General features: G+C 37.8%; 1 protein-coding gene across 1 annotated transcript; it reads left to right on the top strand.

The window, feature by feature from the left end:
• Positions 1 to 7,134: 7,134 nt before the first annotated feature.
• Positions 7,135 to 7,770, top strand: LOC114825455 (uncharacterized). Its single transcript, XM_029104181.1, has one exon. It carries the CDS (start codon positions 7,135 to 7,137, stop codon positions 7,768 to 7,770), a length of 636 nt encoding a protein of 211 aa, XP_028960014.1.
• The last annotated feature ends 3,772 nt before the right edge of the window (positions 7,771 to 11,542 follow it).

The raw sequence follows: 11,542 nt of genomic DNA, 5'->3' as shown, positions 1-11,542 counted from the left end.
GTCAATACTCAAATGTGTGTATCAAAGTGTACGTAACGAAATGCATTATATTGAATCAATGTAACTACATGTTTGTACCGATAGATATACCAAAATATTCAAATGTATTAATGTACCTAAATGAAGAACATACAAAATTGTTATCGGAATATATATTATAAAAAATTTAGTTGCCTAAATGTAGACATTAAAATATATTATGGTGAATGAAATAACAATTAAATGTAAATGTAATTAATACATTAAAATAAAAATAAAAAGATAAAATAAAACATCAAAATACAACTAATAAATGATATGATTAAATGTGCTAGGGACTAAAATTGGATTTTAATCTTATATATGGTTATAATCTAAAACTCATCTTTTTTAGGGATTAAAATGAAGTTTTCTAAATAAACTATTGCCACGTATGTGATAAGAAGACATGCCAGAGAATTTGAAAATCATGTAGTTTATGGAGAGCACGTATGTTAGGGAGAAAAACAAAACCATACACATGAGGAAATACGAACAAACCCCAAAGCCTTGATTCACGCTAATCTGAAAAAAAAAAAAAGAAAAAAAAAAGGAAATCGGACAAGTTTAAGGAAATCTGAATGCAAAGAACTAAGAACTATAAGCGGAGAGGAGTCATGCTAGACCGAGTTCAAAGAAGATAAATTCATGTTAGCAAAACTATCAGCAACCACATTTCTTTTCCAATAATTGTGAGAGACAGAAAACGTCACACGAACCCATCAAGTGAACCATTAATTGTGTACCAAAAGGTCAGGGAGGAACAATATCATCCAAACGGAGACAAGTAAGAACATTAGAAGAATCACTTTCCAACCAAAGCTTATGCCAACCCTGCTGCTAAGCAAATTCAACACCAATAATAATTACTGATAACTGCATAAAAGAGTTACGATAACCAATACCTTAACAAAAGCCCCCAAGAAATTGACGGTGCCAATCCCTGAAAACTCCCCACAAGCAACACAATCAATATTTAGGCAAGTCATCACTGTTAAGAGTAAGCCAAAAAACCCACAGTGGAGACCAAATCATGGGACATATATGCGGTGACTTACGAGGGATAGGTCGAATAACCATAGAACATACCATACAAGTATCCAAATTTTGAGAGCATACATAAATAAATTTCCTGGAATAAACTGTTGAAATGTCCCACATCGACTGTATTAATGACAAAAGAAGAGTTTAAATACCCTAATCCCGCTCCAACTAATACCAAGACCTTTTGTGATAAAACCCCACACCTGACGGATAGTGCAGGTGGTAATTACCAAGTTGGGAACAGTATCGGTGTTGTTGGAAGTGGGTCGTATAGCCCGTCTCTCTGATAATTCTACATGGTATCAAAGTCAGGGAGTGGGCCTATACCATACTACCACGTGATGGGTGGGTCCCCTTGGCCCTGCGCGATGATGGTGGGTCCTTTGACCCCGAGTGTAGGGTGAGTCCCCTTGGCTCCACGTGGTTGTCGATGTGTGGATCTCCCACGTGTGACCTGCTAATTGGGTCTCACGTGAGGGGGCGTGTTGAAATGTCCCACATCAACCGTATTAATGATAAAAGAAGAGTTTAAATACCCTAATCTCACTCCAACTAATACCGAGGCCTTTTGTGATAAAACCCCACACCTGACGGATAATGCAAGTGGTAATTACCAAGTTGGGGACAATATTGGTGTTGTTGGAAGTGGGCCGTATGGCCCGTTTCTCTGATAATTCTACATAAACAATCCCAAATTTAATGGACATGCATAGAACCTGTTGGGTTATAAAACAAATAGACTTTTTGTGTACCTTCCATAAAATAGAAATAGTGGGATCTTTAGCAGCATTGTATACCATCATCCTCTCCACTTTTGCCATTACGGGCTACTTATCAAATAAGCTTATTTGAGGGACATGCCCCTTTTTTAACTTCGACGGTATGAGAGAATTTATTGATGTGAAAGGAAGATTACATCTAGTCAGAGGAGATATAAACTTTATCCCGTATAAAGAAAGAAACTTGCGAGAAAAGCTGTAAAACAAAAAAGAATATCCAAAAGGATTTGGTAAAAAAGAAAATGACACGTCAAGAAGGAAAGATAAACATGTAGGTCGGCATGCCTAAGAAATCTTATTGCAAAAAAAAGGAAGAATCTCAGAAGGAGAATTGGCATGCCAAACAAGAGAAGATGAAAGAAACCCTAAATGACTAATTTGTCAGTAACTACATTCCCTTCTCGAAATATGTGAGTGCAATGAAAAACCATGTATTGCAACCGAGAAACGCAACTTCTCCAACGAGTCAGGAGTGACAAGGAGAAAAAAGAAAACCAGAAGCAAAGCAAGATACCACACTAGAAGAGTCACTTTCAAGCCATGAGTTTTGCCAACCTCGCGTATGAGCTAACTCAGTAGCAAGGATGATAGCATAAAGTTCTGCATAGAAAGATATATGATGCCGCAAGCTCAAGGAGTACCACTAAGAAAATAATATGTAGAATCTCAAAAAAGCCCACCACAAGCCATAGGACCCCGGTTACCTTTAGCAAGTCAATCCATATTCATTTTCAACCAAAGAAATGGAAAGGGTGCCAAAGAACAGGAACTAGGATTTACTGAGGTTCCAAGAGAGACTGAAAGTCCCTTATCCAAAATACCACGTACATGACTAGGAGTAAAACCCTAACCTACCTACTCCAAGCCAAATCAGAACGACAAATGCGTGAAAATGAAGAGGGCTTACTTTCAATCTTTAGTTTGTTACGCATCTTCCAAATAGCCATTAATAAAAAAAAGTCATGATGTTAGCTAGGCATTGTGAAGTTGCGAAGAAAACCACTTTGATACAAAGGCAAGCCATAAATTCGAGAGGAACCTGTAAGCGGAAATAATAGTGCCAAATAGAGTATCGAGGCAAAACCAAGCACATTGTGCAAATTCACAACTAATAAGTAAGTGCTTAATGGATTCATAATTAATATATCATAGTTGAAATACTGGAATAGAGGAATGCCTCATCGTTGAAGTTAGATCTTCTGTTGAGAGATTTTAAAGGAAACCGAGCGAACAAACCATTAGAAAATGAAAAAACTTTCATATGTAGAAGCTTCCCAAATTAACAGATCATTCTCCTTATCAATTGGAAGAGCCATCTCTAAAATCTTTGCAGCCAACCATGGAAAAGTACGTAGAAGAAGAAATAGAAGGAATAACCCATTTTTCCATATGAATAATGTCTGAGACCTTCGTGTAAGATAGAGAAGGAGCAATCTTAGTAGCACCAATGACCTCCACAATAAGGGTATATAATGACTTATCAATTCAAAGAGAAGTACTAGACCGATTCTCAATCACCCAACAACAATTTTGAAATAAGATATGAAGAATGGGTTTAATAATAGGCCATATAGAAGATCGCTTGTAGCAAGAAGAATACAAATGCCCATGTAGCTGAAATCGCTCTCGAAAGTAAACACTTCGTACAAAATCAGAAGTAATAGCAAACCATCCAAGCTTTAAGAGAGCCATATTATTTAAAGAGAAAATATCATGTCATGTCACGCCCTGATCTCGACACATGACCAAGATCGACACGTGACGTCACCACATTCCTATTTATCTATCATGTCTTGCCTCTGAGACATGACCAAAACACTATCAATGATTTAACCACGCATTCATTTTCTTTTATTTCATGGCTGCATCTAACCTTAGCGTTAGACTACCTATGTACCCTAAGAAAGGATTAAGTCATTCATAGTTCACCATTCACTAAACTCAAACATTTATCCCAGTGCGTTCTAACAGGAAGGCATAGCATTCCTCAATCAATTATTGGGACTTGGCAAGCATGCATTACTAGATTCAGGGCTACATAACAAACCCACATGACAATCAAGATTTTCATTTCATTTATCTTATAAATCACTATGTTTCAACATAATACCACAATTTATAGCATGCAACATCTCAAAGAACAACCAACGAAGCACAATATTATTCTCTAGCCACATTGATTAACAAATCTAATCATAGTAATAACAATCATATCCAACATCATTCCACAGTCACTCCAATTAATCAATTCCAAGAATCAAAGATGCACGATATCAACATTTAACTACGTTAATCAATTAATAAGATCACATATCAATTCATGAAATTTAATAAAGGAATTCTACATAATTCCCTACCTGGATTCCAAGTAATAACATGATAAATCTAATTTATAAACACAACGTCTACTGTGAGCAATTCCTATTTACTCGAATTGAGGGTCGGACTAACCTTATGGAAATGAGCAAGAGTAGGGATTCCGGATCACTCAACGGAATCCAACTAAAATATGGTCGCCTATCGAAATGTACCAAGTACAACTAATCCTCATCACCCCTAGAATGCGTATGGTCCCTCATTACGGATATACTAATCAGAACCATATACATGATCTAATTATGTAGGCCGTGATTACCCATCGCGAATATACCAAGCATGATCACTCCTGAAATACGTATGGTCCCCTATTGCGGATATACCAAGCAAGACCATATCCTAACTCTAGGTAATGATCATCCATCACGAATATACCAAGCATGATCACTCCTAGAATGCGTATGGTCCCCCATTGCGGATAAACCAAACAAAACCATATGCATAGTCTAATCGTGCAGGCAGTAATCACCCATTGCGCATATACTAAACATGATTACCCCTAAATACGTATGGTCTCTTATCATGGATATACCAACCAGGACCACATCCTAACTCTAGGTAGTGATCACCCATCGTGGATATGCCAAGCATGATCACTCCTAGAATGCATATGGTCCCCCATTGCGGATAAACCAAGCAAAACCATAGGCATAGTCTAATCGTGTAGGTAATAATTACTCATCGTGGATATACCAAGCATGATCACCCCTGAATACGTATGGTCTCCCTATCAAGGATATACCAAACAAGACAACATCCTAACTCTAGGTAGTGATCACCCATTGCAGATATACCAACCATGATCACTCCTAGAATGTGTATTGTCCCCCATTGCGGATAAACCAAGCAGAACCATAGCCATAGTTTAATCGTGCAAGCAGTGATCACCCATCGCAGATATACCAAGCATAATCACCCCTGAATACGTATGGTCCCCTATCGCGGATATACCAAGCAGGACCATCCATGTACCACTGCTACATTGTGTAGTCAGTTCAACACACAACCTATGATCAGTCATTAGAAGAATAAAGAAATTTGAGATGTTTACCCATATATGCAAGCTATAGGTTGATCAAAAGTGAAGTAGTTTATTCCTAAATCCTTTCTTCCATTTGGAACTAATCAACTAGCAACCAAAGTAATATCGTATATCCTTTTGTTTAACATGTAGCATAGACATTATATACTTCAAATAACACTGTATAAAGCAAAGTAATTTAAAGAAAAACTCGGATAAGAATTGAATAATGTAGAAATAACACTCATTTTCTCTACAAAAGTGGTGTAAAACTGCTTTGATCAACCAAGTTTAAGCTCATAATGAATGCTCAAACCTGAACCAAATGGTACCAACTTAAATGGTTTTTGGATGCTTGTTTTGTGTACTTTAAAATAATATAATATTGGTTGAGAAATGAGCCCTAAATTGAAAGTTATGTCAACTATAAAATGGAGTCCCAAAACTAGAAATACAGAACTTGATGCTGTCTGGCAACCCTGTGACTCAACTTTGGACGTGATTTTGATCAATCAAAATTCAACAGAATTAAGTGAAATCAGATGGGTTTTGATCATGGACGTATCTATTTTCAAAACACACAATATTAGATCAAAAGGAGCTCACAAGGACATAGAAATCAAGAGCCAAAGTAGGCTACTTGAAACATAGTTTCTCTCTGCAAAATGAATAAGTTTTTTGCAATTTAGAACCCATACTTGTTTAATTCAATTTACAATTTCAGGGCAATTCCAAACTATCCAGGAATCATATTTAACTTCTATTTCAATGTGTTAGCTTACCTATATCATGCTTAATTCTTCCTCTTTTAGCCAAAGACTACAAACAATTCAATAAAATTAAAGTATGTACCTTTTCTTGTTTCATCTTGCAAGTGAACTTGTCGCTTCATTATTTGCAAGCACAACTTCAGTCATTGTTCCAGTTCACCCATTTGTATCTCGCAACAAGAGAGTCAATTGAATAAACAGGGATGTTGCTTCTGTTTGCAACGTCTGGACATTCTGTTCTTCGTTCCTCAACCAAAATACCCATGCTTCATCGAAAAATGGTAGAACTCATCGGAAAAGTCGGGCCTCATTGGAGCTTCTCGATTCGTGATCTAAATTTAATTTTTTTTCAAAAATAAGGACAAGGGGGAGTTCATGGCGAGATGGAAATTATGGATGCTAGTTTTGTGATTTGGGTTTGCCGGATAACGCGACTTTGACTCCTTGTTGGCCTTGTCTGTGTCGCATGAGGAAAGGAAGAGAGGGATGGAGTAAGAGAGTTCTGGAGAGTTCAAGGAATGAGTGGGAGAGATAGGAAGAAGGGAGAGAGTGCGTCCCCCGAACCCCACCACAAGAAAATTAAAATCCTCTTTTTTCCTCCTTTCCTCCCTCCTAAGATCATCTCTAACCCTTGGGCTAAAAGCCAAATTTTTTTGCCCAGAAAATTTGACTTTTAGCCCAAAAACATCTTTTCTGCTCCAACCCTTCTGGCCTAAAATTTTAGCCCGGAATTATTAAAGAATGAACTTAGGCTATTTTTTTTCTTAAATCAATTTAAAAAAAAATATGTAGATTATTGTAAATTAATTTTATGAACATTTTAATCTAAAAAAAATTAAATTCCGATAAATATTGAAAAATCATTAAATTTTTCACAAAGCAATCTACTTTCACCAACCTTTCAACTTTCACCAACAGTTCAACTCCAAACTTTCAACTTTCACCAACCGTTCAACACCAAACTTTCAACCTTCAACACCAACCGTTCATCAATCATCCTCTATATAAACACATGTCCAATATTAGTTGATCACACAATCTTTCAACCTTCAATCATCCTCTATATTCACCAATCTTTCAACTTTCAAAAAGTTTTTGTTTCCTAAAAATTCTCAATATCTCATCAATGGGTGATAGAAGAAGGCGTAGCAGGGCATTGGAGATGGCACAATACCAAGCAAGGCTTGACATTGAGGATTCAAAACTGATTAATGCCGAAGCTGAACTTGTAAACTCGTTTATGCAATATGAGCACCATGGCGAATCTAGCCATCGTGGTTCTGTCACGGGACGTTCATTCGTGCAGCGTGATAGAGAAGAGTGTCATGACCAAATGATGAAAGATTATTTCATTGAGTGGCCGAGATTTCCTGCTCATGATTTTCAGAGGCAGTTTCGGATGAGGAGAGAGCTTTTTGAAGGCATCTTGAACGCAGTTGTCAATCATGACCACTACTTTGCAAGGAAGATAGATGTCGTAGGCCGACAAAGTCTATCACCTCATCAAAAGCTCACATCTGCATTTCGAATGCTAGCTAATGGGTGCTCTGCTGACTCAACTAACGAATATTGCCGACTTGCGGAGAGTACTGCTATTGAGAACCTGAAGCGCTTCTGTCAAGCAATTCAAGCCATTTATGGCGCCACATACCTCCGCAAGCCAACTCGTGAAGACTTGAAAAGGCTTCTACGTAAGGCAGACAAAAGAGGCTTCCCTAGCATGATAGGAAGTCTTGATTGTATGCATTGGGAGTTGGGCTAGCCAATTCAAAGGCCGTCATAACAAGCCAACCATCGTGCTGGAGGCTGTGGCATCTTACGACACATGAATTTGGCATGCATTCTTCAGCTCTCCCGGATCAAACAACGATATCAACGTTTTTTGGTCATCTTCTTTGTTCGATGAGGTTGTGAATGAATGGGCACCAGAATTTCGATACAAGGTAAATGGTAATAGTTATGAGCTAGGTTACTACCTAACTGATGGTATTTATCCTAGTTGGTCTACCTTTGTCAAAAGTTTTTCTCATCTCGATAGTGCAAAGAAGAAATTATTTTTGTAGAGGCAAGAGTCTTACAGGAAGGATGTGGAGAGAGCATTCGGGATCTTATAAGCTCGAAGGGCCATTATTAGAGGGCTTGCACGATTTTGGCAACCCGAAGACCTTTATTCAATCATGATGACGTGCATAATTTTGCACAATATGATTGTGGAAAATGAGTATATCGAAATTGAAGAAGATTCAGACGAAGATGTGGATGATGACCAACCAACACATGCGAAAGCTATTGCAAGAGATGTTGAATATCTCGCTCCAACCACATATGAGACCCGACATGATAGGGTCACCTTGGGTGAGTATATGAGACGTTTAAATAGAATTCAAGCTCCTCAAATTCATGACACGCTCCGCAAGGATTTGGTTGAGCATGTATGGCGCCGAGAAGGTGAACGTTGATGATGTTGGTTGAGCATTTATGTAATAATTTTAAGTGTAGTATGTTGTTATTTGTCTACTACGTTGGATAATTTATTGAATGTAGGTTGAATTATTGAAGGCATCTATTCTACATCAAAGTGTGGAATAATAAGTACAATAATTATTGAAGACATCTAGATTAAATAGAAACAATAATTAATAAGACATAAATTATGAAGTTAATGAAACCTTTCACAGGAATCTTTCACAAAACTATCAATGAATATTACCAACTAATCAGAATGATTCGTTATTAGACCGTGATATTTGATTTACCAAATACATCATTATTACTCTTTCGTATGTATGGTGCAACCCAATCTTTGTTTTTCAAGTTTCTAATAACTTACTTTTTTGAATTGAAATATCTAAATAATAAGAAATTCGTGCAATCCATCAGACGTACTCAGATTTCATAACTACACCGCAAAACCGACTAGTAGGCGGACGACGCCGGGTACATGGTATACCGGTGCTTCATCGAAGACAAGACGTGCCGGCCAGTCAGCGCTTTCATTTGGCCGATCTCACCAACTATGACAACCAGACCATCACGGTTGCAATCGATGTGGTGGACGCTTACGTGGTGGGTTATAACAAGAACAAGGTCTACTCAACATAAATTATGAAGTTAATGAAACCTTTCACAGGAATCTTTCACAAAACTATCAATGAATATTACCAACTAATCAGAATGATTCGTTATTAGACCGTGATATTTGATTTACCAAATACATCATTATTGTACTCTTTCGTATGTATGGTGCAACCCAATCTTTGTTTTTCAAGTTTCTAATAACTTACTTTTTTGAATTGAAATATCTAAATAATAAGAAATTCGTGCAATCCATCAGACGTACTCAGATTTCATAACTACACCGCAAAACCGACTAGTAGGCGGACGACGCCGGGTACATGGTATACCGGTGCTTCATCGAAGACAAGACGTGCCGGCCAGTCAGCGCTTTCATTTGGCCGATCTCACCAACTATAACAACCAGACCATCACGGTTGCAATCGATGTGGTGGACGCTTACGTGGTGGGTTATCGTACAGGTGATCATTTCTACTATCTTCAAGATTATGCAGTTGATCAGGATTCAGGCCCCAGTCGACACTTTATTCCTTGACATCCGGAACAATAATCGGCACGAGCTGCATTACCCCGGCACCTACACAAAGCTTGTGGGAGATACAGCTGGGTCAGGGTCACGAAGTACCGACACTAGACCTATGCTTGATCAAATCGGCCTTGGACACAACGAACTAAGTCACGCCATCGGCCAGTTGCATGATGCGCCAACCCCGATTCGCCCAAGCTGCCAGAGTGCGAGACCCAGCAGAAGCAAGACGATTGCGATTCGAAGCCCCGCAAGCCAGGGGGTTACTTGTGATCATTCAGATGCTCTCAGAAGCGGCAAGGTTCCGATACATAGAGAATAGAGTCGGAGGGGCGATGAGGGAATACAACCAACCCTTTTATCCAGACGCTTTAACTAGGAGCTTGGAAACCCATTGGGCGAATCTCTCCCAGCAGATCCAGAGGGTAAAGGACCCACCGCCCGCAAATGGTGGTGGCCTCCCAAGGCCTGTTTCAATGGGATCGCATGAAATTGGCAAGCACTACGTCGAAGTAACACTGTTCGATCAATATTTGTTGAAAATCGGGGCATCAGGATGCTGCTTTACGACACCGACCCAGCTAATTGCAACCCTGAAGGTACAGTGAGAATGAGAATTCCTGGACGTGGACCTCAACCTGGACCGTCACGTCGTCGTCATCCTGATGATGAATTTTAGTAACATTTGAATTTAGTTGGACCTGGTGTATCGGCGGCTCAAGACTACGTACTCAAGTTGATTAATCCTTTTCCAGCATTTATAATTATTTTGCTTTAAATATTGTTGCTTGGCTTTGGCTGCTGAAGTTATATATTATTTCAGCATCATTAATTTCCTTTTGGTTGTTGTAATTTGTAAGGTGAATATATTTCTAGCTGCACTCTCTTCCGTTTTCAGAGATTTGCAAGTCATTTCGTGTGTAATAATGCAACGGTTCAATAATTTATAGAAGTTTTCTAAGGTTTTATATTTCCTCTCCCTTATTTTCATTCTTCCCTTTGCCTGCTTAAGTGATCGAGGAAAAGATTACTACTTGAATAATTCATTGGTGGTTAGTAACTTAATTAATATAACAACCAATTTTTGTTCAAAAAAAATGACAACCAATTCAATGCATGCTCATAATCTAAACTACATATTAATAAAACTCTCATTGTCAACCAAAATCCTATAAAATTATCATTTTAACTCTCTAATTAAAGCTCAATATGAATAAGAAATATGCACAGAAATGTAATTTCACACCTAAAATTTTACTTTTTTTTCTTTTTCAAAACCTCACACCTATATGTGATTCCAAACATATTCTAATTAAAAAATAAAAAATAAAAACTCTTTCCCCTCCCTCCCCACTCTCACATTCTCTCTCACCCTCTTCTTCTATCATTCGATTTTACAAACAATATTTGAGGTAAGTAAAAATTATATTTCTCACACATAAAGTGAGTGGCCTTTGCTCTTAAAGTTAAACGAACATGACAGGGCGCCAAACTACTAACCACTAATGACAACTAACAATTACTTTAAACCAAGTTAATACAAATAAGACACGTGGACCAATTAAGTTCTAAATAAATAAACCAATATGTTAGAAATATATAATCATGAGAGAGATTTTTTAGTGTGACTGGAATATGGAATGGTACACCACGTGTTACTATACAAATGGTAGGATATGTGTGTTAAAAAGTTAATAACTTAAAAAATAAAATTTACTACCATTTATATAAAAACACGTAATGTACCACCCGTATTCCGGTCATAATGAAAAATTTCTCTAAACGTACGTACATATATTAATATTCAAGAATAAGGCTGCAATTAGTATTGCGGCTGCTCGACTTGTGTTTTCAAGAGGGCTGCCATGGCAAGTCGGGGACGGTACAGCCATCAAAATAGGCGACCACAACTTGGTTCCCCCGAGAAAAAATT

This window comes from Malus domestica, chromosome 06 (assembly GCF_042453785.1).
Source record: "Malus domestica chromosome 06, GDT2T_hap1".
NCBI classification, from domain to species: Eukaryota; Viridiplantae; Streptophyta; class Magnoliopsida; order Rosales; family Rosaceae; genus Malus; species Malus domestica.
The sequence above is the reverse complement of the archived record's forward strand: the minus strand, read 5'-3'. Positions and strand labels throughout refer to the sequence as shown.